This window comes from Gavia stellata, chromosome 5 (genome assembly GCF_030936135.1).
Source record: "Gavia stellata isolate bGavSte3 chromosome 5, bGavSte3.hap2, whole genome shotgun sequence".
Lineage (NCBI taxonomy): Eukaryota > Metazoa > Chordata > Aves > Gaviiformes > Gaviidae > Gavia > Gavia stellata.
This window is the reverse complement of record NC_082598.1, coordinates 49,022,127-49,048,719: the sequence shown is the minus strand read 5'-3', so window position 1 is coordinate 49,048,719 and position 26,593 is coordinate 49,022,127. Positions and strand designations below refer to the sequence as shown.

The window sequence follows — 26,593 nt, the reverse complement described above, 5'->3', positions numbered from 1 at the left end:
ATACGAACCCACAGCTGTTAAACCGCAAAGCAATTTTCCAGAACTGCTGTAGCTGAAGGAAGGTACTTTACAGCACAAGTAATAATCAAAACAAACTAGAAGTAATTAAAGTCGCTAGAACAGTCATCACAATGAACAACTGTTTCAAGCCACACCAGATGTGCGCAGGTCCTTTGCTTCCATGGGCAGAGAGGGTTTTATTTCTCCACGTCCTGTTGCTCCTGTAACGGGCTAGTTGTACAATACACGTTGTTTCAGACCACAGTTAATGTGTTTGTATTTTACCTTTGCCCCAGGACCTTGGAGAAAAAAAGAATATGTGGTGCTGACACCGGGCAGCACTGGCACAGAGGCCCAATGCCTCATCTTGGAGGTGTAGCTACCTGGAGACATAAAGCACGTATTCCACAGATTGTCAAACCCACAGCTGTAGACAGAGGTTCATAAACAAGTATTTTTCCCCTGATGATTAGAACCAACAGTGGTGGGATTTAAAATATTTTTAAAATGTTATTTTGTTAATTTTTATTAATTTCAGTAATACAGCAAATATGTATTGAAGATATGGCAATGAGATCTCAAGAAAATGGCACTCTCCACACAAAATATAATAATGGGTAGGTATTGAGAAACACATGAAGACAACAAAATGGGAACTTGAGAAAATTTTGCTCCAAGGCCTGGGCCATGCCGAATGCAGAACTTAAGTATGGGCCCCACCTTAACACAAGTTCTCTGTAACTTGCACCACGGCTAACTCACAGGTAGTTGGTGACTAAAGCCCAGTTTTGCTTCCTAGCTTCACCTGCCTACCAGCGCCTAGGAACCCAAAACCAGAAAAACAGACACGGTATGACAATACATAAAACGAGAGAGAAGTGATAACCTGCTTCCTGGTACGGCAAGGCTGCTGTATAAAACCGCAAAGATCTATTCCCTAGATGACAGAATATAACTGTACGCATCTTTTTTCCTCCCTGGTTTTATCCCACGGCGCAGCCCGCCCGGCCCTGCGTCCGCGCCGCCCGGGGCAGAGGCGCCAGGCGCCGCACCTCCCCGCCCCGCCTCGCCCGCCGCCTCAGCCGGGGAACCGCGCCCGCCCCGCGGCTCCGCGCATCCCGCCGGGGGCTGCCGCGCTGCGGGGCGGGCGGGGCCGGCGGCAGGCGGCGCTGCGAGCTGCGCAGGCGGCCTCCCGGCGGCCTCTTCCCTCCCGGTGGCGCCGAAATCAAACCGCGCCGCTCGCCCGCTCCGGAGGCGACATGGTAAGCGGCGGCCGCGGCGGGGCCGGTCGCCCTCCTCCCGCTCTCCTTGGCGACGTGAGCCGCGGTGCCGTGCCGTGCCCGGGCGGTTAATGAGGCTGCGGGGCCGCGGAGGGAGCCGCCGCGCGGGGCGGGCTTGGCGGGCGCGGCGGCGGTGGTGGTGCCGACGCCGGTCGGGGCTGTGGGGAGGGGGCGGAGCCGGCCGGCCGTTGCTGCGGGTAACGGTCGCCCGCCCCTGCGGCCGCTGAGGGGGAGCGGCGGGAGCCCCCCGCCTGCCGCCGAGCTCGCGTCCCCAGCGGCCGCGAGGCAGTAGCAGGACTCCCGGTCCCCCCGCCCCGCTCCTCCTGGCGTGAGGAGGCAGCGCGGCTCCCGATAGGCACCCGCGACGCCAGCTCCGGGGCTGTAGGGGTACTATGGCGCGGGCCGTCTTTTTACCCGGTTTCGTGACGAGCGATGTAAATTCAACGGGCCCCTGGAGGAGCAGGCCCTGCAGCTACAACTCGAGGTGGGCAGGGTGCCTGCTACTCCCCCTGAGGCCCACGGGCAGCCCGGGGGAACGGGCGGCCGCCCGGGTAGCCGGGTGTGAACAGGCCGGGCCGCGCGCGGAAGGAGCTGGCGCTGTGCCCCGTGCGCTTAACAGCACCGCGTGCCCGTGGCTACCTTCAATAGCGTGAGCGGCAGCGAAATGGGTGCCTGCTTTATATACGTGGCGTGGAACGCCTGGCAAGGAGGTAGGAGAGAGAAATCAACGTGAAGATTAATAAAACTTGTCTGGAAAACACCTTGATTTGTTACTTCTTTCTGTTTGTCAGAGTGCTGGTGTGAAACCCGGTGCCTAAGGGAGGTCGCTCGTAAGCACGTGCTTTCAGAAACGATGCTTAAGTTTCACATTTGTTCGTTCGTAGGTTTGTTCCTGTTGCTACCAGCGGGGTTTGGGCTGTTTGGGAAGCAGGGGGAAAGAGGTTGAAGATTAGTCTGTTCTCTGTTCGTGCTCCTACTTGCATGTACATGGTGGCTCCGGGTTTTAATCCTGCAACGTACTGATGTCATAGGAGACAGCTGTGACGTCAGTGCTGACGTAGGGCATCTCTGGCTAAAGCAGAAAGGAGGAGACTTTAAAAAAATATTAATAGTGCTTTTGTTAAATATATACTGAATTGCTTCTGTTCACGTCTGTGTATTATTGTAGCTGCATAAATTAGTTCATTTATTTTTTGAAATCTAAGGCAACCTGGCTGTTTTGCTCTTGATGCGCACTTTAAATTCTATGCTGCCCTACCGTGTGATTTATTTAAGAAGGAAGCAGTAGTTAAGAAGTAAAAAATGGTATTGCCTCCCTTCTGTTGGGGCTTGGAAACAAACCCATGTCGTCCTTCTCAAAGCACCATGTTATTAGACTCCCCGCTTCCGCTGACTCAAGGGCAACAATATTTATGCTTTTTTTTTAAAGGGAGACCTTTTTCTGCCAGCATCCTATTTTGCTCTTTCTTTCCCCTTTCAGTTTCCTGTAGCCACAGGCAGCAGTGCAGGGTCTTGTAGCCTGCAAAGCAGGGAGTGGGGCAAGGGGAAACATCCCTGATTCACCTTAGGGCCACTGCTTTTGGGTTGTTGAGAACTATCCTAAGTGCTGTTAATAAAACTCCAATTCTCTGTGAAACATTTAATATCCTAATTTTAAATGGGGCATGTCAAAATAGTGTCTCTGAAAGTGATCAGAGGAGGATGTTTCTCAGTTTTGTATTACTGGTAGCAGTTTGTGAATAGTCATTTCTGCCTTTTGCTTCTATGTCAATCCGTGTTATTTACTGCTTAGTCACATAGCTGCAGAGAAAAGAAATAAACAGTTTTTAAAATGTGAGCTTGAAATCATAAATTTGGGTAGGAAATTTGAAGAAAGACGTAGTACCTCGGAATGTACTTTATCTCCTTAAAAAAAAACCCTAAATGGCCTACATCTCACACTGGTGTCTCTATATCACAAGATAAAAAACAATTATAAACAAAAAACCCAAAAGATATTCCATCTTATCTTTTTAAGGACTATTAAACATTTGAGTGAGTTGCTGAGAATTGGTATAAATACACCTTTTTAATCTAGTAAAGTAAAACAAGGAGCTGTTTGGGTATGCCAAGAAACATTGAGGCTCGAGATAGATTAGGTTGTGTGAAAGTTTGGCTCCAAACCTAGAATACAGATCCATCAGTTTAAATAGAATGCAGGTGGATTAGCTGGGTGTAATGATTCTTTGCAGAGAAGTAGTTTATCTAAAGTTTGGGGTTAGTGGTTGGGTATTTTAAAGGATGGCAAATATAACTTGGAGGTAAATAGATTTGAATTCTGAGCAGATGTTAATTATTCAAATGGCTGCATGTGTTGGTTTGTTGTTTTTTTTCCTGTTTAGTCCAAGAAAAAAGGTCTGAGCTTTGAGGAGAAGAGAGTTCGCATGATGGAGATCTTTTTTGAAACAGTAAGTAACTTGTAATTGTCCTGCGTTTACATCGGTGGGAAAACAGGTCCTAAAAGGAGCATGACTGTAGATGAACTCTGTATATCCCGCTGTGCATTTCACTGATGCCCTGTGTCATCAATGTATAAATTACAGGGCCAGAGCTTCTGATCAGGTGGCTCATCCCCAGGTGGAGCCAAGGCATGAAGATGCACAGGTGGTGTTAAATGCTTCATGTGCTCCCCATTCACATCTTCTCATTTTGAGTCTGTTACTGCAAGAGGGATAGCAAGAGATTAGGAAGTATCTCACTGTTGATTGTGGGAGGAGGAAGAAATCTGAGCGTTAGAAAAGATGAGAGCAGACCTGGAAGAGATCACTGGGGAGAAGAAACCTGGAGATCCAAAAGCAGAGCTACAATTATATTGGTGACATATGTAATTCACAATGTTTCACCTATTAAAAAAATTATAGTGATATTTGAGTACTTGAGCAATGTGATGCATCTGGTGCTGACAATCTAACCTGGGCTCCGTCTGCCCTAGGGTGTTTACAGTCTAACTTGAGACAAACTATGGTGGCTTTAGAGCACCAAAGAAAAGAACAGGGCTTGTTACAATAACAGCCTTTTATTTATTTAATTAATTCTCCAAATGTTCTGATTCTATTGAGGGATATGCAGCCTATTTCCCTAGCAAAACATAAACATGCAATGTATTTCCTACTTGCTTTTGTTGGCATTGATTTAGTGTAAAAACCACTCGGGCTTAGATGATGCTGTCATTTGGAGCTAAAGTGTCTTTTTTGTTTTGCACAGAAAGATGTGTTCCAGTTGAAGGATATAGAGAAGATTGCTCCAAAAGAAAAAGGGATTAGTAAGTGTTTACAAAAGCTATTTCTCTTGAGCCATTAATCATTTCTGGGACAGGTCATACAATATAAATTTTCCTGGCTACAATTTTAGGTTTGTGATTGTAATAACAGAAAAAATAACTTGAAAGGGAGACTGGTCAATGGCAGGCCTGTAGCGTTAAAAGTGGTATCAACAGCATACTCCTACTTCATTTTGCTAATGTTTGTCACTCACTTTAGATTTTAGGGCCAAAATGGGAGATTATCAAAATGTCACAGCTGACTCCAAGTTAACCACTAAAATGGTTAATGGGATGGGTTTTTTCCTAGGCTCTGAGATGCCTGACTTGCAGTCACTTTCAGTCTATGAAATCATTATGTGTACTCAGGTAGCGAACAGGGGATTCAAATGTCTGTCTGTAATGTCACAAATATCTTAAAATGCTAGTCCAGATGTACACAGTCAATGTTCTGTTGAGCTTTCCCCCCAAAAAAATGGCTGGACAGCTGTAAATGGAAGAGGTTTGTCTTTTCAGTGAAAGCCTTCCTGATGAGATCCATTGCTTTAGGATTAGGTGAATTATATCACACGCTTGCTAGAAAATGAACGATTATGTTCAGAAATGTTTTGGATCCTTCTGACTGCAGGTGACTTTCTGTATTGGAACTGAATATAATCAAAAGTAAAATCTGCCCCTCCTGAGTCTGTAGACAGATGGTTTTAGTGCTTCTGGTGCTGTTAAATGCTTTGATAAGCATTATGAAGGGAAATGTAATTACACTCCTAATCAAGAAAATATGAGTTAATCCATGTTAGAATTAAGATTGCAAGACAACTTCTCAAGTACCCTCTCATGAGTTTGTTATGGTATTGTACTGTAATATGCATGTATGTTTTATGATACTCATGAGCGGTGTTTTACAAACATCTGGTAGCAGACTGTACAGAATAGCAGCCTTTGTGTATAAACTGCTGATTTCAAAGCAATTCATCCCTTCAAGTGAAGCATCAGGCATGGTGTCCTCTTGAAATCTTTCAGCTAGCTGACGTTATAGTAAAATACTTATACAGATGTTTGTAGGTGATGGCTTATGGTACTTACAATTCTCCATAGTTTAGATGCTATGCAGTTCTAATTTGATATTTTTGCTTTTATTAGCCTCGATGTCAGTGAAAGAGATCCTGCAAAGCTTAGTTGACGATGGCATGGTGGACACTGATAGAATTGGAACTTCCAATTATTTCTGGGCTTTTCCAAGTAAAGCTCTCCATGCCAGGAAGCGTAAATTGGAAGAATTAGAGTCTCAGGTAAATCTATTTTAAGGAAAGTACTTGTTCACTTGAATGGGTTTGCTTTTTTCTTATATCCCCTTGTCATTCTTGTTCATATTGCATTCTCTCATGTGCATATGTACGTGTGCACACACGCAGAGATTTTACTGTAGGAATCATCTGCTGTGCATGGTACGACATTCTCCTTATCTTGCTATCACGTCAGAAAAGTTTTGGATGTTGTTCTTGTTGGAGCTTGAAGACTTTTTGTCTACTTGCTGCTGAAAGCATGTTATTCATGATGCAAAACATCATTTAAGGACTTACTCTAAATATTTAGGCAGCATATGCTTTTGTGTGTCTTTTATATAATGTAGGCCATCATGTGGTAATGATCTAAAAGCCATGAGAGGACTGAAATGCATAACGCAAGTAAATGTGGCAATGCTTTCTACTTATGGCCATTGCGCTTTCCTTTCTGCTTTTATTGGTAGCTTAATTTGTGAGCACTTGTGTAATCCCATATTGCACTTTTATTAGGAGAGAAGAACAAATTGGTCATGATCTTCTGCAGAAGAGCAAGGCATCTACTGTTGCTGTTCTATTGATCTGGTTCTTTCCTCCTTTTTAGGAACTTTTTTGCTTCTTTTAATTGGAGTGGGAAAGCATCTATTCATCAGTTTATTTGCAATTGGAGTGCATGATAACAAGATCAATAAACTAGCTTTATGGTCTGATTGCACCACAACGCTGCCAACTTTTCCCATACTTATTTAGCATTATGTCCATTCATCAAAGAATCATTTGAATTAGTGCAAAATTATTGGTAGCATCTGAATATTTTTACAGGCATTATTTTCTACAGGCATAGCTCTGGTATCATTATTGCCATCTTATGTACAGTGTTGTCAACTTCAGCTACTTCTTTAAAGCTGCAAATTAATTGTATAAAAACATGCTTTTTTTCCCCAGCTTGAATTGAAAAAGCAGTTTGTGAATCTGAAGACTGTTCACCAAAGCAGATTAAATAGCCTGATCAATGCAGTTGAAATTGCTTGTTTATGCATAGAGTGTAGTTTGACCAGCTGAGAGGTAACCTTGTCAGTTATCCCTTGCTATGCTGTCATTGCCTGTATATCTCAGTCATTACTAAACTGAAAGAGTCCAGTCCACTGTTCTGTTTTAACGAACGTAAGATCATTTCCCTTTGCCCTGAACATTTTCATTGCTGGCCTGGTTGCTCTAGATGGCGTCCGACGGCATTTTGTGTGTCTGCTTGCGTGGATCTGGCAGAGGGAGGAGAGTACTGATACTCTCAGAATCACAGAATCATTAAGGTTGGAAAAGACCTGTAAGATCATCAAGTCCAACCATCAACCCAACACCACCATGCCCACTAAACCATGTCCCAAAGTGCCACATCTACACGTTTTTTGAACACCTCAGTGATGGTGACTCCACCACCTCCCTGGGCAGCCTGTTCCAATGCCTGAACCACTCTCTCAGTAAAGAAATTTTTCCTAATATCCAGCCTAAACTTGAGGCCATTTCCTCTTGTCCTGTCACTCGTCACTTGGGAGAAGAGACCAACACCCACCTCTCTGCTACCCCCTTTCAGGTAATTGTAGAGAGCGATGAGGTCTCCCCTCAGCCTCCTCTTCTCCAGACTGAACAACCCCAGTTCCCTCAGCCGCTCCTCATCAGACTTGTGCTCCAGACCCCTCACCAGCTTCATTGCCCTTCTCTGGACACATTCCAGCAACTCAATGTCCTTGCAGTGAGGGGCCCAAAACTGAACACAGTATTCGAGGTGTGGCCTCTGTTGCACGCTCGATGCGTTTGCTGCAGTTTTCAAGATCAAGAGTAAGACTTGCTAGAACTTTCACTTCCTTTCTCCTTATACACGAATTCATGTCATTTTTATGAGCCAGTGATACATTCAGGCGTCTGTGGCAGTAAGGAGGAAGCACTGCAGTCCTTCCCATTGTTAACTGGAACTGTGTATTGACAACCTTTCAGGCAGGTGCTTTGGATGAGTTGGAAAGTGCTGCTTGAGATAGTTCTTGTACTGTACGGGTCATTACAACTATTGACTTTTTAATTTCAGGTTCTGCCACTGACTTGCTCTGTGTTTTGGGTACCTTTCTCAGCATCTCAGATGACCTGTTAGTATCATGGATACAAACTGTACCTTGTGTGTACTGAGACTTGGTTAATATTAAGTTGTCCCCCTGACAATTTTGTCTGCTCCTTTACTGCCTTTGTTTTCAGAACTCAAATGAGTCTAGACATTTAAAAACTTCCTCGATTTAGCTGGATATGCTTGTGCTATTTTCAGGCATGGACTTGGGCTGGCATGACTGGGCTTAAATTCATTTTTATTGACTGGTAGTAACAATGCACTGATTCCTACTCCAGTGAAGTTTCATTTATCTGAAACAGCAGATCAGCTTAACTCTGCACTGACTTGGAACTGAGTTTCCTAGTAAAGTTACTCAACTTAGTATATTCACACAAGTTTTAGACCAGGCTACTTACTCTGCCAGAACATAAATGCCAACTGAGCAATTGAACAAATACATGCCAAAATTCCTGTTTTGTTCACCAAGCACCCTGGTGCCACTGTCTTGTTGAATGCAAATGATTTGCTCTTGGATACTTTCTATTTTTGCTCATGCTCCATATTATAGCCAAGTAGTTGAATGAAGGAGTTGGTATTTGTTGTCTTTTCCCTTGGACCCAGTCGCATCATGAATTTTAAAGATAATTGATCAAGCAGGTTTCTGGCATACCCTGATGAATATCTTCCTTGGAATGTCTTGCAGAATCTGCCTAATGCGCTCCACCATAAGTATCCAGGGGTTACCTACAAACATATGCTGTACTGCTTTAAATGGACTGTTATATTATTAAACATAAAAGTATTATTATGGAATTATAATAGGCATGTAGTTATTGTTGTAATGTTATTTTATGGTTATTTCTGTGTAGGAAATAAACTATGCTGATAAAAAAAGTTTTGCAATATAAAACTGTTCCAGTTGAAACAAATAGTTTTGTTACCAGACCCCTATTTGCAAACCAAGTCCTGCTCCTGACATATGGGCTTACTGGTACAAGAGCTTTATTTAGACCATGTTATGAGTCCTTAAAAATACTTATATTCATTACTTTGCTTTTCTGATGAGAATGGAAATATTTCAGCATTTCAGGGAAAAACATTTTCACTAGCTGAAAATAAATTCTCTGACACAGTGGAAAGGTGGCATTTTCAATGAATAGCTCTGAACATTTTTACAAGATGGTAACCGATTTTGTCTGCGAGTTCAAATTAGCTATTTTAGTGTTTGTATTCTTCTTGATGTGAACACATACAGATTTTCTTAAGGGTTTCTAAATCCAGTCACCGAGTATGACAAAACTTCTTGTCAGAACATGCACAGCAGAGGAAAAAAGTAAGCTATTGCACCATTTCTGTTGCACGTTGCCTGTCTTTGATCATTTCCAGCTTGTGGCATGCTGAGAGACATGTTTTCTTTCTGTGTCTCGTCCAGATCAGTTGTTAACTACATGAGTTGGTCTCTTTCCTCAGCACTTAAAAGTTGGAATCAAGCTTCCTTATTTAAAGCACAAGTTTAACAATCTAGCAGTTCAGTTCATATTGCAGTTAGAACTTTTCACCAGGAGGCAATACCTTTGTTTGCTGAAGGCATGGCTAAGTAGTGAAGGGAAAGGGGTGGTCCCAAATGCTGAACTGAGACATTTGAAAATAATGTGGAGGAACAGAACAAGCTTCTCCATGATGCAAATTCTCCTATTAATTCATAGCGCTGAGGCTTACATTTGACAACCTGGGCCTGCTACAGGACATTTTGCCTTCATGCGTTAGTACTTCGTAAGGTTTTAGCGAAGTTGCTCATAGCTCGCTGCATCTTACAGAGCTTGTGATCTTGGGGAGGCTGGTTTAGGAACTGTTCTAGAAACAAAATTTTTGTTTCAGACTTTTTAGTGATTATTGAGCCACAGCCCAACTTGGAGACTCAGTAGCAGCTAAGTCCGACTCAGTATTTATAACGAAGAGTAAGCCAGTTTTGTCTGGATGTTTAAAGTTACGCCTCACAGTGGTTGTGTATACCCTAGATTTTTTTTCAGGAAAGATTTATTACGTCATCAGTGCGATCCCCTTGTGCAGTTAAATCCCTTTGGGCAATTAAAACCAGTGCCTGAAATAAAGTTTCTGTTGACATAGGTTCCCCCACCCACCCCCATCTTTCAACTTGCTTTTGTGGGGGCAGGTGTTTGGAGAGGGGCACTAACCCCTGAACTTGCATATATGGCAAATCTTGTGCTGATCAGATTAGGATCTTGGTGCTGCTTTCTAACCCAGGGTTACTGTTTTTCTGAAAAGCAAGGACAGCAAATATCTTTAGTTTGTATAGCATCTGCAATTTTTTTCTCCGATAGCTCACAGAGTAGGAATTGCTAAGTGGGTCCCTCTGGATTTTGTATTGATTTGTTTTGCAGTAGCATGGCTGCTCTTAAAGGTTTATGCCTTCTTCCAGATGCTTATTCTTCACCTCTTGGTTATGCTTGTGTAGCTGTGAGTTGGACCACTGAAAAAGTAAAAGATGTTGGAAGTTGCGCTTTAGTTAGATGGGTTTATAGTTGCATCAGTACAGCTATGAGATGAGGAAACTAGAGCAAGGGTGTGGATTGAGAAGTATTGTTTTAACAAGGTTTAGAAGTGGAGAAATTTTTAATGGAACTTCACCTTTGCCAAGAGAACTGTGGAAGCTTTACTGAGAAGGTGTTTTGTTTTTTTTTTTTTCCTTCCATAAGAAAAAGTGAAAGGATGAGGTTTTATTCTTTATCAATATTTCCCTTGCAGTCAGGTTCTGAAGATTTACCTGTCATCAATTTTATTTTGACAAAATGAGATGTTTATTCTTAGCGTAACAATACTGGAAGCTTTGGGTTTTTATTAAACTAATGAAGAATTTGACCTGTGCAGTGTAAGCAGAAAGATCATCATTTATTGATGATTCTGCTGCTTTTTGTTGATTTCATAGCATGCATAAAATGAGGAGACTGGAGATGAGCAACTCCAGCATGTTAATCACAGGCATATTCAATCTCAGGCAAGAGCTGCTAATGTTTCATACAATTAGCCCCTTTGCATGTTTGGTTTTTGTATCATTCTGATGTACGTGTTGCTACAGAAGGGATATGAATGTGAAGGATATGTTACCTGCTGAAGAAAAGAAGGCACATATGCAACCAAAACCTTGACAACAGTTTTATCAGGTAGGAAATGCCGTATCAGTGAGTGAAGAAAAGAGAAACCTTTCTGATGTAACCTTAGTATAAACAGATTCAGCTTAGACTTTCTTTCATTTTTTTCACCTATGTCTTTAGTAAAACACTTGTAATTGTGCTATCTGTTTTAGATAAGGTGAGTTAATGCTTGTTTGCGTTTTGCTTTTTGAATTAAGTATTAAAGTAATTAGTACAGTGAGGCCATTTTCACTCAAGGGCTAACGAGTCTGCAAATCACAACCCTCAGAAGCCATGAGTGTCCCATCTCTCCAGCACATTGTCTGTCATAGCCAGTGTGACTGTGGGGATCTCGGATGGAGTTGCACAGGGCAGGTTTAGTACTGACACTACAGGGCTTAAGGGAGGCAGAAGCAATTTCAGTGATCCTTAGTGACATCGAAGAGTGCCTGGCATTCAGTGTGACAGGGATCTATGCTCAAATCATAAGGTCAGAGAGGATTGCCACAGCATAATACAATATTTTTAACAGATAGGGACCTGAAATGTGTACATGTATATACATGCATATATAGATATATGTATGTATATGTGGGTATATATATGTACGGTAACTTGTTAAGCAAGGTGTGTTCTGTTCTCATCCTTCCCACTGTTTCTAACATGCTCCGATGTCCAGTTCTGGGCTCCCTCGTTCAAGAAGGACAGCGAGCTGCTGGAGAGGGTGCAGCAAAGCGCTACGAAGATGATTAGGGGACTGGAACATCTTTCTTTGTGAGGAAAGGCTGAGGGACTTGGGTCTTTTTAGTCTGGAGAAGAGAAGACTGAGGGGGATCTCATAAATGCTTGTAAATACTGAAGGGGCGGGTGCCAGGAGGATGGGGCCAGTCTTTTTTCAGTGGTGCCCAGTGACAGGACGAGAGGTAATGGGCACAAACTTGATCATAGGAAGTTCCATCTAAACATGAGGAGGAACTTCTTTCCTTTGAGGGTGGCAGAGCACTGGAACAAGCTGCCCAGAGAGGTTGTGGAGTCTCTTTCTCTGGAGATACTCAAAACTCGCCTGGATGCATTCCTGTGCAACCTGCTCTAGGTGAACCTGTTCTGGTGGGGGGGTTGGACTAGGTGATCTCCAGAGGTCCCTTCCAACCCCTGTCGTTCTGTCATTCCGTGGAGAGAATTGAACCTCAGCATCTTGCAGTTGTTAGTGTAACTATTGACAGTACTGTGAGCACTGTAAATCAGTAGCTTGGGGAAACAACCAGTTTACTTCCTTTCCCCAGTCTGGTTGTGACAGTTCATTTCATTGTTCAGTTCAAAACCATTTATTTCACCGTTTTATTGTTAATTGTCACACTCGCCTTATTTCTCATGATGTTGCTTTCTTGTGGGTTATTCTGTGTTCTTAGGCTTTGAAAGGGGAAGTTTAACAGCAAACAGTATTACAGCTGCTGTTCCTTCTGAGACTGAGAGCAGGATGGTGTCACCTTGTACTGCAACAAAGATTAAACAGAATCTTTTTAGAGCAGGATACAGGATGGACTTTTTATGCTGTTCCCTGTGCTCACTTGAAGATACATGTGAACAACAGAGACTTGGGGGGAGTTTCTGGAAATTTTTTTTTTCTCGCACTAAGCATTGCATTGGGTCTGTGTTACTTAAGATAGAAGGGATTAGTTGATGTTTCATTCCTTAAATCCCTGTCCTAGGGTTGGTAAGAGGAGGGGTTTTCACTTCCCATGACTCATGTATTGAGCCAGGGAAAGAATTTAGAAGTCAGTACATCCTAACTTCCCTTTGACAGCAAGTTTAAAAAAAAAGAAAACAAAAAAACCCCCAAACCCCAGGAATTAACTTGTTCAAATAGAGTGAATACACATGTACCAAATTGTTTGTACTTATGAACATTGAAATATGAAAAGAGAAAGGATTTATCTTATTTTAACAAAAAAAAAAGACTCAGGGAATGCTATATTAGGAAATGTTGTTGTTAGGAATGCACATTGTTTGAAAATAGTTAATGGAAAAAAATAATCACATTGGCGAGTAATCTGACTTGAAGCCTCCTGGAGATGTTTGACAACATAACTAAAAGGAGACAACCTTATTTGTTCAGAATGCACAGAGAAAATTTTTAGTTTTTACCATCAGAAAGTTCTTTCAAGATGCAGCTTGGTTTATTTCTATCCTTTTAGACAAATGTATTTTTCCTCCTCAAATACTGTCACTGGATTACTGCATGGAAAGTTGCTGGATAGAGACTGCTTGAGACCACTGACTGAGACACAAGAAACTTTTGCTGTCCACATTGTTTCAGCTTGAGCAGCCTCCTCCTTGGTCCCATTGACTCACTCAATTATCAGTGTATTTCCGTACAGTTTGGAGATTGATTCTGGACTGCAAGTAGGTACAAGTGCTCAGAGGTGGCTGGCTTAAAGTAATCAATCCTGAACTGAGGTTTAAGTCCGTGGAGATGACAGATGTTGAGTGAGGGGTAACAGGCCTGATGGTGCTTGGAGTTGGGTGACGTTGCTGAAGATGCCAGACAAGATCTGTATCCTGGCTGGCACTTTCAATCAGCCAGGGAGTGCCTGTGGGACCTGGTGCTGTGAAGCAAGCTTTTTGCATTGCCTCGTAGCAGTGTCCTCAGTAGATGGTGTATCAGCCTTTAACAGAGCTCCTTACACACCTCACATCTCTCTTTCAATTTTCAGCCTGTTGATGGTTTTGAATTCACGGTCTCACTGCTTTTTTTCCTCGTGGCAGTGATGGGCTATCCCTAGAGGTACATGTGCAACACCTTTGGAGTCCTTGGCCTAATGCTTTTGATAGAGAAGTGCAAGATTTTCACATTATGATCAATTGAATAGCTGTAGTAATTCAGCATTCAGTATGTTTTTAAAAAAACTTTTTTCATTTGTTGAACATAAAGGACTTGCATGCATAAAGTGTCTTAAGGTTTATTGTGATCTTAAGCTTTGCTGAAATACCTTTTAGAAAAGCTTAGGGCTATCTTTTTAGTATGAATTTTATGAATGTTAGGGAATGGATAGCATAGTTAAAGAATTGTCCTATAAAACCAGAGAAGTACATCAGTACTTTTGCAACTAATGCATGTGACTTGTGTTAGGAATTACTTATTTAGATATTTTTCTCTAATATATATGCTTACAACTTAATTTTATTAGGTTGCAGAAAAAGTAATAAATTGTCCCTTTCCAGGAAAAATAAAAGTCTAATTGCTGAAGAGCTCTCTCTTTTAATGCCCGTTATAATATATAGGCAGGATCCCATGTCCAGGCTGGGCCTCCCTTTCTGCCCTTATATTTCAGGGCATCTCATTAGCTTTCTACTTTATTTATTTGTTCTTCCTTGGATAGGCCTGGCCATTTTGATCATCTGCAGCCCCAGTCTGCTGGGTGATTCCATTCCCTTCTGGCTTGCCTTTTTTTTTTTCTCTTTTCATACCTTCCAGTGGGAGTTGTAGCAGTAAGAAGTATCCTAAAAGCAAGCAGCTGAGAATTTGCATCATGTAAACTTTGAGAATGTGTTGATTATATCTATGCTTATTTGTTTGTTGATCCTGTAAATCTTATTCCCTGGATCAGTCTCCTGAAAAATGCTAATAAAGTTTTATTTGAAGCAGTCCAGGATTCTTGTACCTCTTTGCATCTTGCATTTAAAAAATGCTGATGTTTTGAAATTATTCTGAATTTAGTAAGTCCGAAAATGTTCAGCAGAGAATATTCTTCTAATGCTGTAACTTATTAGAGCCTTCTGGAATTATGTTTAATGGCATGCTACAAAGCCCTGGAGGGTCTGTTTTGTTACTGCTGTCATGGCAGACTTCTAAAAATACGGTGCTCTGGAGGCTTCTGTTAGAATTGAGCAACCTCATAATTTGGTGTTCATTAGTTGAATTTCATGCTTTTCCTTTTACTAGCTGTTAATATGTAACTAGATTGATGGCAACTGTGAAGTGTAGGTTTTCCTTTCCTGCCTTATTGATGAGCATAAGCTAAAGCTGGCATGATTTAAGAGGAATATTTTTTAAAAAAGTTGGCTCTATAGTAACTGTAAAGATTATAAAGTAGGTCTGAAGGAAGAATCCTACTATATTAAAAAGGATATATTGTTACTGTGCCCCAGTAGTGTATATTATATATTCATTCTGATATAATGGAGGGAAAAATACTGGCTTTTTCTAACAGTGTTTTCTGTGAAACTGTGAATTTTTTAGGTGATATCATCACACGGTTTACTTTTCGTTTTCAAAGAGGCTTGCATACTGGCTGCTGGCTCCATTCCTGATATTGAAATGAAACTGTTGATCTGAAACGCAAAGAAATTGGGAATAAACATGGGCCTCTCACTCCAGAAGTCCAGTCAAATCTGGCACAGACGCAGCCCTCTGCCCTGCACATCTCCCCATGCCCCACAGTAGGCATGGCAGGTGTGAGTGACAGGTCAGCATATCAGCAGAAACTCAGCATCCTGAGGAAATTTAAAGGCTTAGATGTTCCGCGCTGTCCGGCAAACCTGCAAGTTTGCCACTGCTGTAAGGCTAGGAGCTTCCAGCCTGGGGATAAGGCAGAGGCAATACTACTTTCAAAGCTGGATTTGATGGAGACAGTGATTTGTAATCTTACTTAATTTGAACTTTGACTTTCACCTTAAAATCTTGTCATTCAATTAATATAGCATATTTTATTTTAAAAAATTGGCATGCATGCAGAAATAAAAATACTAGCATGCAATTATATGTCTCACTTCATAGCATTTTCCTCTTCTGCGAGGAATTAAATAAAAAAAAAAGGTGTATAAAACCAAAATGTGTGAAGTTAGTTTGAAGCAGGGAGACTTTAGAGGAAAGTTCTTTCTCGTCACAGTCAAACAGCTCATTATTGTTGAACACATGATAGTTCCATCAAAGACTATCCTTGGTATCAGGAATTTGAGATCACTTGGTTATCTGCCTGAGCATTACTTAAAAACGATGAAATTGGCATAAAGAGTGACTATGTAAGAGTGCTGTCAAAACTCTGAAATCTGATAGATGTATTTTACTGAGGCTTTTTATTTTACTGATCATATCTCAGTGTAGAATTTGGGCTTTTTTTAAAGTCTGTGGAATTAAGTTTTTGTTTGTTTTTCGTAGTCTTTAGGCAGGACTTGAGCTCAGGGAATATCAGATGAATATTGTGTTTTAACTTGGGACTGTCTGTGCTTAGTCCCTGAAGGCATTGTCAGTGTACCACCCAGCTGGTTAGGATAACAATCTTTAAAAGACCTTTAGGGAAAAATTAGAACTTTTCTTCCTTCTTTCCCTTTCTTTCCAAGGGAAAATATTTTTCAGTGTTCTTTCTGCTGTGAATAGACCTGTTAACTATCACCTTGGACTTCGTCGTTTTAGTAAATACACTAATGTGCAGTAACAAGCATCCTTCATGTCCAGGTATTAAAATTTTCTATAGTTCTGTCAGTCACGTGGATGCCTTTTGGGTCTTTCAGCTTTCCCTATTAGACTGCTTGTATTTGTGAAACAGGGTTGAAGAATGAGACGTTTCAGGTTGGTTTTTTTCTGTTTTTTAGGTTGATTGGGCATACTTGGCATTTGTATCTGAGTAGACAGCCATCTGTCCCTCAGGTTGTGCCAAGCATGCCAACTCTGAAAGCAGCCAGAGAAATTAGGTTCTTTCATTCAGCCTGCACAACTGTTTCTTTCACTTTTTGTCTGTTAAGGAGATTGGCCTGGAGTGGTTATTTTCTGTTGCATAACTAGTACTTACCAAATGGTGGTGTAAATGAATAAAGCAAAAAACAAAAGCTCATGGCAAGGCATCTTCTCTAAGTAAACTTTAACTTAAAAATTATGGCAAATCCAAAAACATGGAAAATAATTGAATTAAAAGCTCCTTTTAATGTAGAGGAGTTTACTATATAGTAACAATCTTTAAAATAACTGCAGCTAGCAATATAAGGTTTGTACGTGGATGGGAAAAGGTTCCAGTGGAGGGGGAATTCTTCATTTGTTTCCTCTGGATACTGCGCACGTTCTGTTTTCTTTATCCAAAAGCAATTGCAGGAAGAAGGACTTATCTCATAGTCAACGTGACCTGAGAATAGAGCCATGCCTAATTTACCATGTGATATTTCAATCTCACTCTCATGTGTTAGCATGCTAAATAAATCAGGATTATAGGCCTGAATCTAATCTTGAAACACAAAATGGCTTGTGTTTGTGGTAGGGCCAAGTAAATCAGTGTTATTCACATAAATACTCTAGCAAAACATATAAATACTGCTTATGAGGGCAGAGATCCAACTTCAGAATTTTATTTTTTTTTTTGAGAATCTTTATAGTGCTTTGTCGGACAATTATATGGAGAGTCAGATATTTGTTCAGTTAGTTCCCTGAAAAAGAACTTCACTTACTTAGCTTGAATTTCTGATACTTTTTTTTTATCACTGACATAAGTTACAATCCAAAACTAAAAAATACCCACTCGTTACCTCTTCAGTACTTCTTTAAAAAGATAGAACTTGTACACTGGCAGAATTAATAGCATGATATTTTGGAACAAGTATTATTCACTTAAAAGAATCAGTGCACCAGCCCTTCATTTTGAATAACAAATATAACTTGCTTGGGGTCTCCTTTATTCTCAAGAAAATTGTGTTAATTCCCTACCTTCTCCCAAGTTTTTGAGCTGACTCTTTCAAAGATTGCATTAAAAATGAGCTAATCTTTTTATGGTAAAATTTGTAGCATGCATAAAGAAAAGAGAGTTCTTGTATTGAACATTTTTCCAGTATACCTATAATGCAGTATTTGAGAAAAAAAAATTCTTGTGAGTACAGAAATATGATGGGTCCTAACTCTGTCTCTGCTCTTTCTCTACGGTCTGTTTCCCATCTATTTTATGGTGTTCTCTTGCTGAAAAAATCTTGTTGTCTATTCCTCGAGTTCTGAGTTAAAGCAATATAGAATAAGAATTTTTAATCTCTGCTCTTGTTCTTACCTGTATTTCTTTAACCATTGCAGTCTCCCAGTTGCTTCTCTCGTGCTCATTCTAAGTCCCAGCAAACATGATTCCCTTCTTCATATTGCTGAAGTGACTTGTAATGACTTGGGGTAAGACATTGCCTGTTTCTTTTCTCTTCCTTTCACAAACATTAAAAAAAAAAGGAAATCATTTTTAATTGTACTTACAATTGTGTGTTTGCTGTCTGTGCTTCAGTAAGGGTACATCGCATCCCTGACTAAAGTCCTAGTGAACCTGGGACCTGCCTCTACTGTATTTCAGTTCACTGGACAGGTTATATGCAAAAATGGCATTTCAACAGTGGTACGCAAGTATACTGAGAGCACAGCAGAAGTGACAATACTGCAGTTCACGGTAGTACTCTCTATTCCGCTGCGAACATAATTAACTAATTTAAAAGTTTACTTCTGTGTGTTTGGAGGCCCTGGCAAGTATATATTTGTGACTGTATCTGTAAAAGAAGTAGTTGTATGCTTCCTTTGTGTAGTACTTTAGAAAGCAATTCTGCACATCAGTGTGCCTTTTCTTTCTCTCTTTTAAGTTTTATTGTTTTAGTCAATAGTGATTGCTGAGCGGTTTCTTTTAGTAATGTTCTATGCTTTTCTTTTAACATAACAGGTCTGTTTTCAATATTTTCAGATTGTTCTTTGGCTGTTAGTCTTTGCATTTTTACTCTCTCTATATTATTAGTCTGCTTTCTGGCTTCAAATTTTTTTTATCTTTCTTTAAAATCTAAAGGAATGCTTTGAAGTACTTTCTCTCCATGCCTTCTGTCAATTCCATTTAAGTTTTTCAGTGGTGTGTTAGGTTTAACATAGGAAAGAAATACACCCATTTACTGCAAATGTCACCCTAAAACTCTTGAACTGCTTTTATTTAAGCTAAAAGCAAACAAGCCCTTGCCTCTGGCCTGAAACAAAGCATAGTGAACTTCAAATCCAAAGTAAATAACTTTGCAAAGTTACAAACAATTAAAAAAATCAATGTCTTGAATTCTTCTGTAGTGCCACAGTGAGTGGTGCTCACAATAGCCGTAGCTTTTAATACCATTTTTGGTTGAGTGTTTTGGCTGAAAGAAAACTGACCATATGATATTTCTCTGTAAGACCATAATGACAGTGGGATAACAGCTGTGAATGCTCTTGGTGGTTAGCATATGAGACCTTGGTTTGATTCTTGTCCAGTGTACATACTAGGGTCTGTGTTTGCATGGTTTACACCATGTTTGTAGATATTTTAATATGCTAAGGAGACAAGCTACATGTTTGGTCAGATATTGGTGGTTACAGTGGTTAAGAATGAGGAACCAGAAGGAATACGACCAATGAAAACTTTTGCTGGAGAATAAAAATCCAGTTGTGTAGAGCTAGGATAGTATCAGGCAGGTTTTGAGAAGGAAGAGAACAGAAACCTGCTGCTGTTGTGTGTCAGGGTTAAATGTTCCATTTCCAAATGTACATCATCGGCTTGCCAAAGTGTAACCCTAGTAATAATACGTGCCTAGTATATTATAAATTACCTGTGCACATCTAATCTGTATCCTTTGATACAAACCAGACCCCATGGCCTGCGATGGAACTGATGGTTATCATCAGCACATAGCACTTAGCACACAGAAACTGCTGCACAAATGTATAGCTAACCATTGTGAGACCTTTGCAAAGTAAGAAAGAACATCCCTTTGGGGGACTTCAGATTGAATTAATGTCGAAGCTAGGCCAGAGGTCACTTAATTGACCGCAATGGTCTGTAAAATTAAAGGAACTGTTTCCCAACTCTTCTGTTTTATAGATGCTAGTTACTTCATTAACAGGCTTGCAGGCCTGTAGTCTTCTTGCAGGCTCCCACCATGTTTTGCAAACACTGAAAATGCTCTTGTGGAGATTTTTTTTTTTTACTTTTTAACTTTACTTATTTAGTTTCCCCTCCTCCTTTGAACAGCTTTCCCCTAGGTGACGTTTTTCCAGCTTTCTTGCATCTTGCCTAATCATGTGCTGATTCAGAGCAGTCAGACAGACTGGAGACATGAAACTTTCTAGTACAGTAGAATATCTCTTTCTGTACTTGTTTTCCACACGTGGTCAGTTATACTTGTGACAGAAGGTTGTTCATGTGTCAGACCAGACATCTCTCTTAAGAAACATAGAGGAGGGACAATAACTAGCTTTTTCTCCAGCTCAATCTCACTGCTGTTGGCAGGAGTCAGCTTTCTTTCAGGGTGGTTAATGTTCCTTGAGAAATTATTTGCCAATTCCCTTGAAAAATGTCCCAAGATTGCTCCAAGGATTGAAATCTTCCATCTGCTACTGTGCTCCTTTGCAATCAGGCTTTTCTACAGCTGGTGAGTAGGAAAGTAAGTCACTATATTTGGCCAGATGTGATCCTCTGCTGTCGTACATACACAACACTTGCAAATTCTCCTTTTTTTCTTTTTTAATGTCCTATAACCTGTCCTCTGTCATTTGCTCTTCCCTCTCAATTGTATCATCTGTATTCATCCTTCCTCCGAACTCCTTTATCCTTGCTGACTGTCTTTCCTTCTTTCATGTACAGTTATTTCCAGTTGTGTTCCTACCTCTGTAGCCAAGCCTTCCTGTTTCTCCCATTGTCATAGATTCCTTGCACAGATCCTGGCCATCTGTTCCTTGCTCTTTGCATCCTTATCCTATGTTTGGTTTTTGCAATATCTCGCCTCCTTCTGTTATTCCTTTTCTTATACTCATCTTCTATTTGTTGTCATGGGAATACCCACTGTGACTTCCAAATAATGCACAAAGGGCTGTAGTTTGATTTCATTTTGTAGATTCTTGATTGTGAAGACAGAATTAAAAAAAATAAGAAATTAAAATCTCTGAGAGAAGAAAGCAAAATCTTGAATAAAATTATATAAAAATCATCATTGCTTTTAGACAGAGGAAGATCTTCTAATCTTCTAACCTTGTGGCATGGCAACCTTGCATGTTATGTAGGTCAGCATCTAAGAAATTTCTTAGTGTAGTTCTCAGTGTTTGTCATTACTGTCTCTTTCATGATTAATGCTGTGGAATACAGAGGACCAAGAAAATAATAAGATGCCATACTGGGAAACGTGCTTCCAAGCTGGAAACCAGCTTTTATGATTTTTATTGCAACTCCCTGTGAGCTCCTTCTGTGCTTCCACTTTAGAGAATGCAGCAACGTTCCTAAAGAACCTCATGAATATGAAAAACAGAGAAAGCAACATCTTTATGGCCTCTCTGTTGCAGAAAGCATTGGCTTATTCTTTGCACTTGCGGTATATGGTCCTAGATAAGCTCCTTGGCTTCTCTGCTTCCTGTGTAAGTTTTGTTCCAGAAAAATTCTTTGTTCAGAGATACTGAACGATGCATGCTCTGGTGTTTGTGCTTCATGAACTGCAAACAACACCTAAACGCTTGTCCTTTTCTGAACTGTATACTTCTGTTTAGTATGGCATAATGTGGGGACTAACACACTTAATTTTTTAAGAATTTTGTGGAAAGCTGAGAAAGAGTACTGTTTAACTCTCCACCAAAATTAAGATGTTGGTGTACTTCAAGCCACATACTGAAACCCACACTGGCCCTGTGGTTACTTGCACTGAGAGCAATGAGTAAGCAGCTGGACATTCCCCAAATCATATATGCCTTACCGTTAGTGTAATTTCTATACAAAACATTCTTTTTGAAAGGAGACCTTCTTCTCTATATGTATACTTACACATGCATGAACACATACTTACCCAAAAGAGTTAAGTAGTTTTTAAGAACTGAGCTGTAAAAGGAACCCCTAAACTCAGTGAGCTGCAGCTGGGCTGGGTCCTAATCTATATGGACCACCAGTACAGAATTTCTTTTTGTCATTATGGCTGATCTCTAAGACTTGACAGTAAGCGCTGCCTGATATTTGTCATGCATTTATGGTTAATATGTATTTCTGAAAATACATCCTGAACATGGGTTTAAATAGAAATTGAGAAGTAATTATAACTCCCAAATGGTTCTGTTTGCACTGTATGAATGTGATCTTGGTGTTTCAGCTGCACAAGAATATAAATGATACGGTTAAATTAACAAGGCTAGGGATTGCAAGAAATGTCTAGGAACGCTTTTCCACTCAGTGGGATGCCCAGTGAGAAAGGGAATATGGAAGTGGAGGCTTCATGTTAGGGTTTTTGGGGGAAGACAGAATGAAACCTGGGCTCTGACAGCCACCTCCATTGTCTTCACGATTAGTCTGGTATACTAGGTTTCTACCTGACTGGTGCTCTGAACATCTTAAAGCTAAACCAAAGAGTGACTACTTATAAACATACTATTGTTTCTTCTTGTTTTTACTTTTTTTTTTTGGCGTTCATTTCAAATGTAATAACTAGTTTCCAAACCATGTTTTATTAGAATTTTTTTTGCATTCTCATTCGTCTCATTTATTATTTCAAGGTGCTTTGGCTAATGCTGAGTATTGTGTCCCTGAGGGGCAAGTTATATGTCCTGCTCAGCTTGAGGGTTTCCAAAGTGTCTCTGGAAAACTTCCAACTAAACTGGAAGGGCCTGGTTCAAGATGGGTGACAGGTTAATGGAGAGAGATCTCCCTTGATGAGCGATTCCTCCTGGAGTAACAGGAAAATGGAGGGAGTATTCACACCAGCCCTGTCAGATGCAACTTCTTCTGTGAGGTTCCTCTGCCTCCTGCCTGAAGGAAGGAAACTCTGATGTCTAGCAGTGTGAGTGCAGCACAGAAAAAGCCATGGTTTTACATGCCTTTGAGCTATAGAGGCTTCTATTCACCAGTATGCAAAAGGTATTGGGGCCATGCCAATGGCATACCCAACCTTGGGAAGACTGGTATCAGCAGCTGAGCAGGTGGATCTGCTACAGCTTTTGTCACTGCTTCCATTGAATAAGGAGAGCTGGAAAAGGACCAAAGGAAATGATCTAATCCAAAGCCTCCATGTCATGGAGTCCTTTGCATAGAGATGCCAGATTATGGTATAAAATAGGATTTTGGTTCCACGCTGAACATGCAGTACATAACAAGATTATGTGCCACAGGAGTGAAAATTTCTTAGACTTTAATTTGCTTCCTGTAATTCTTTTCGGTGGTTTAGAGCCTCAGACTTATATTTGGGTGGTTTTGTATTTATTTTGTGTTTATTTTTGTTACACAAGTTATAAATATGTATAAATTTATATACTTAAACGTGTATATCCACCTGTTTATTTAAACATATTTCTCTGTATACACATTTTTATAGATATGTTTAATATATGTTACTGAAATAGGCTAATTTTGTTCTTTGTTTCCTTTATCAGTTTGCTGAAAGCAGTCAGAAAAAAGAGACTTTACAGAAGAGCATTGAGAAATCAAAAATTGGACGTGAAGATACTGTAAGTTGCTTCGGGAGGGGGAGGCATTCCTACCAGGAAATAGGGCCACAAGTATGCACGTTTTGTAACTACTAATGTAGTCATTGGAAATCCATTAAGACTTCTAAGTGCTGCAGATGAGAAAGGCAGAGAAAAAAAATAAAATACCAGATTATTCCGTAGTTGGTCATGGACTAATGAGTAAAATACTGAGAACTGGCTGCTCCAAGGCGGAGAAAATCTGTGACTGCCTGAAGTCTGGTAATGTTCCAGGCTTTTTCGGATTTAAAGATAAACAGTGATGGCCAGCAGTTTTCAGGTGGAATGGAATTTTGTAGAGAAGTGCTAAATTTTAAAATTCAAAATGTTTTACAGAAATGCTCTGGGTTTGACTGTAATCAGGGAATCACAGGCAAGTTTCTCATGTAGCTGTGCTTGTCAGGTTTCTAAATGGACTGTTCAAGACTTGGGCTTCTCCACCATGTGGCCTGCCCTCGTCACAAGAAATTATTGGTCCTGAAAGTCCTCTTCTGGCTGATGCTTCCAACACTTTGGTTCCAGATTATAAATCAGGAAGAAGTCCTGAGAAATCTAGATTATGATGCGGGTCTCTGAGCAGTCGGCCTCCATACCACAGTGTCTGGAAGCTTTCGATTTCCAATCTGCATTTTCAGATCGTGCTGAATCCAGAATGTTGGCAAAACCACCGGGAATATGGAAATTTGAAAGAAACCTCAGACTTCTGGGCTGCCGTGGAGATTGCCATTGGCTAAAATCCTGATGTTTTACAAACTCATGCTATCTGGCTTTTTTAGGCTACCCAGTGCCCCAGCATGAGATCTTTGAATATCAGCCAGTTAGACTGTTTGGCTGAATTAGAAATATGTGCTGAGTTGGCTATGGGAGAGCTCATGCTGAGTCAGTGTCTGCAGATTCTTATTGATCAATAGAGTATTTGAGGTCAATATTGTATACTCTCCCAGCAAAGACTACCATGTCATAAATATCTGAATCTATTTTTGAGACTACTGCTCTTAAATGGTGTTGAAAAAGGAGAAAAATAAATTCAGAGGGTGTTCATACACAGCATCCTGATTTCTGGAAGTGCGAATGGTAGGGGTTTTTTTGTAATGCTGTCTTTAATTACAAGACTAGCACTTCTAAATGTGCTTTAACCTTTAGGCCCAGCAGTAGAGAGATCTGTTTGCCATTTGCCAAAACATGTTGAGTTCAAAGGTTGTAGGAAATTGTTCTTTTGGTTATCCGTTTTGGTCTTACTTTTTTTCCTTCCAGTTTGTATTTGTTATCTTTCCGTGCTACTGTGAGTTTTGTGCGTACATAAAATGCCCAACTGGCTCATTGACAGAAAGCAGTTGTGAAAACAGGTTTTAAATTTGTATCTGTGGTGGGTTGATCGTGGCTGGACTCCAGGTGCCCACCAAAGCCACTCTATCACTGCCCTCCTCAGCTGGACAGGGGAGAGAAAATACAATGAAAAGCTCACAGGTCAAAATAAGGACAGGGAGAGATCACTCACCAATTACCGTCACAGGCAAAACAGACCTCACTTGGGGAAATTAGTTTAATTTATCACCAATCAAATCAGAGTACGAAAATGAGAAATAAACCCAAATCTTAAAACACCTTCCCCCCACCACTCCCTTCTTTCCAGGCTTAACTTTACTCCCAAATTCTCTACCTCTTCCTGCTGAGCGGCACAGGGCGATGGGGAATGGGGGTTGCAGTCAGTTCATCGGACACTGTCTCTGCTGCTCCTTCCTCCTCAGGGGGAGGACTCCTCACACTCTTCCCCTGCTCCAGCGTGGGGTCCCTCCCACAGGAGACAGTATTCCACAAACTTCTGCAGTGTGGGTCCTTCCCACGGGCTACAGTTCTTCACAAACTGCTCCGGCATGGGTTCTTTACATGGGGCGCAGTCCTTCAGGAACAGACTGCTCCAGCATGGGTTCCCCACAGGGTCATAAGTCTACCGAGCAAACCTGCTCTGGCATGGTCTCCTCTCTCTCCACGGGTCCACAGGTCCTGCCAGGAGCTTGCTGCACCGCGGGCTTCCCACAGGGTCACAGCCTCCTTTGGGCATCCACCTGCTCTGGTGTGGGGTCCTCCCTGGGCTGCATGGGGACAGCCTGCCTCACCATGGTCTTCACCAGGGGCTGCAGGGGAATCTCTGCTCCAGTGCCTGGAGTGCCTCCTTTCCCTCCTTCTTCACTGACCCTGGTGTCTGCAGAGCTGTTTCTTTTGCATATTCCCGCTCCTGTCTCTGGCTGCAGGTTGTTGGGCAGTTTTGGGTTTTTTCCCCTTCTGAAATATCCCAGAGGCGCTACCACCATCACTGATGGACTCAGCCTTGGCCAGCGGCAGGTCCATCTTGGAGCTGGCTGGCATTGGCTTGTGGGGAAAGCTTCTAGCAGCTTCTCATAGAAGCCACCCCTGTAGCCCCCTGCTACAAAAACCTTGCCACACAAGCCCGATACAATATATTTTTATACTTTGAAAAATGTTCTGTGCAATAATTACTGATTTTTTGTTTTATACTTTTTTACATCTCCCAAAAAACTTTGAATTCTCAGGCAGAACGTGCAGCTCTACTAGAGGAACTTGCTGCCCTTCGGCAGAAAAAAGAGCAGCTAAAGACAGAAATAGACAAATACAGAGAATGTGATCCAGACGTCGTTGAAGAAATGCGTAAGTTGTATATTGTTTAAACTGAATTTTTGCACGAAAAGGTCTGCACTTCTTCAGCTTAAAATCTGGTATGCAGATAAGATAAAGAATAGCTGCTTTTCTGTTAAAGCTGTAAGCAATACAATACAGGTACACTGACCGTTTCTTTTCATGTTCTGTCATATTATATAAGGTTTCTTATTGATATTCACTCTGCCAACAACTGAGCAGTTAACAAACAATCCTAAATTGAAATACTCTGATGTGTTAGAATTAATATCAGGACCATTCTTTCTAGAACCATATTAATTCTATAACTTTTAAGTGTGCTGAACCCTAGAATGTGTGTAGGAAGAGCATTTGCTGGCTTCTGTTTACCTTCAATTCCATGCTG

At 41.0% G+C, this 26,593-nt stretch overlaps 1 protein-coding gene across 1 annotated transcript in view; it reads left to right on the top strand.

Moving 5' to 3' along the window:
* The first annotated feature begins 1,226 nt into the window (after window positions 1-1,226).
* Window positions 1,227-26,593, top strand: part of MND1 (meiotic nuclear divisions 1) — a 45,593-nt gene continuing 20,226 nt past the window's right edge. The window contains exons 1-6 of the mRNA XM_059818111.1: window positions 1,227-1,262; window positions 3,662-3,727; window positions 4,524-4,581; window positions 5,719-5,867; window positions 23,461-23,535; window positions 26,106-26,220. Coding sequence (XP_059674094.1) covers window positions 1,260-1,262; window positions 3,662-3,727; window positions 4,524-4,581; window positions 5,719-5,867; window positions 23,461-23,535; window positions 26,106-26,220 — 466 coding nt within the window. The 5' untranslated portion in view covers window positions 1,227-1,259. The remainder of the gene's footprint in view (window positions 1,263-3,661; window positions 3,728-4,523; window positions 4,582-5,718; window positions 5,868-23,460; window positions 23,536-26,105; window positions 26,221-26,593) is intronic.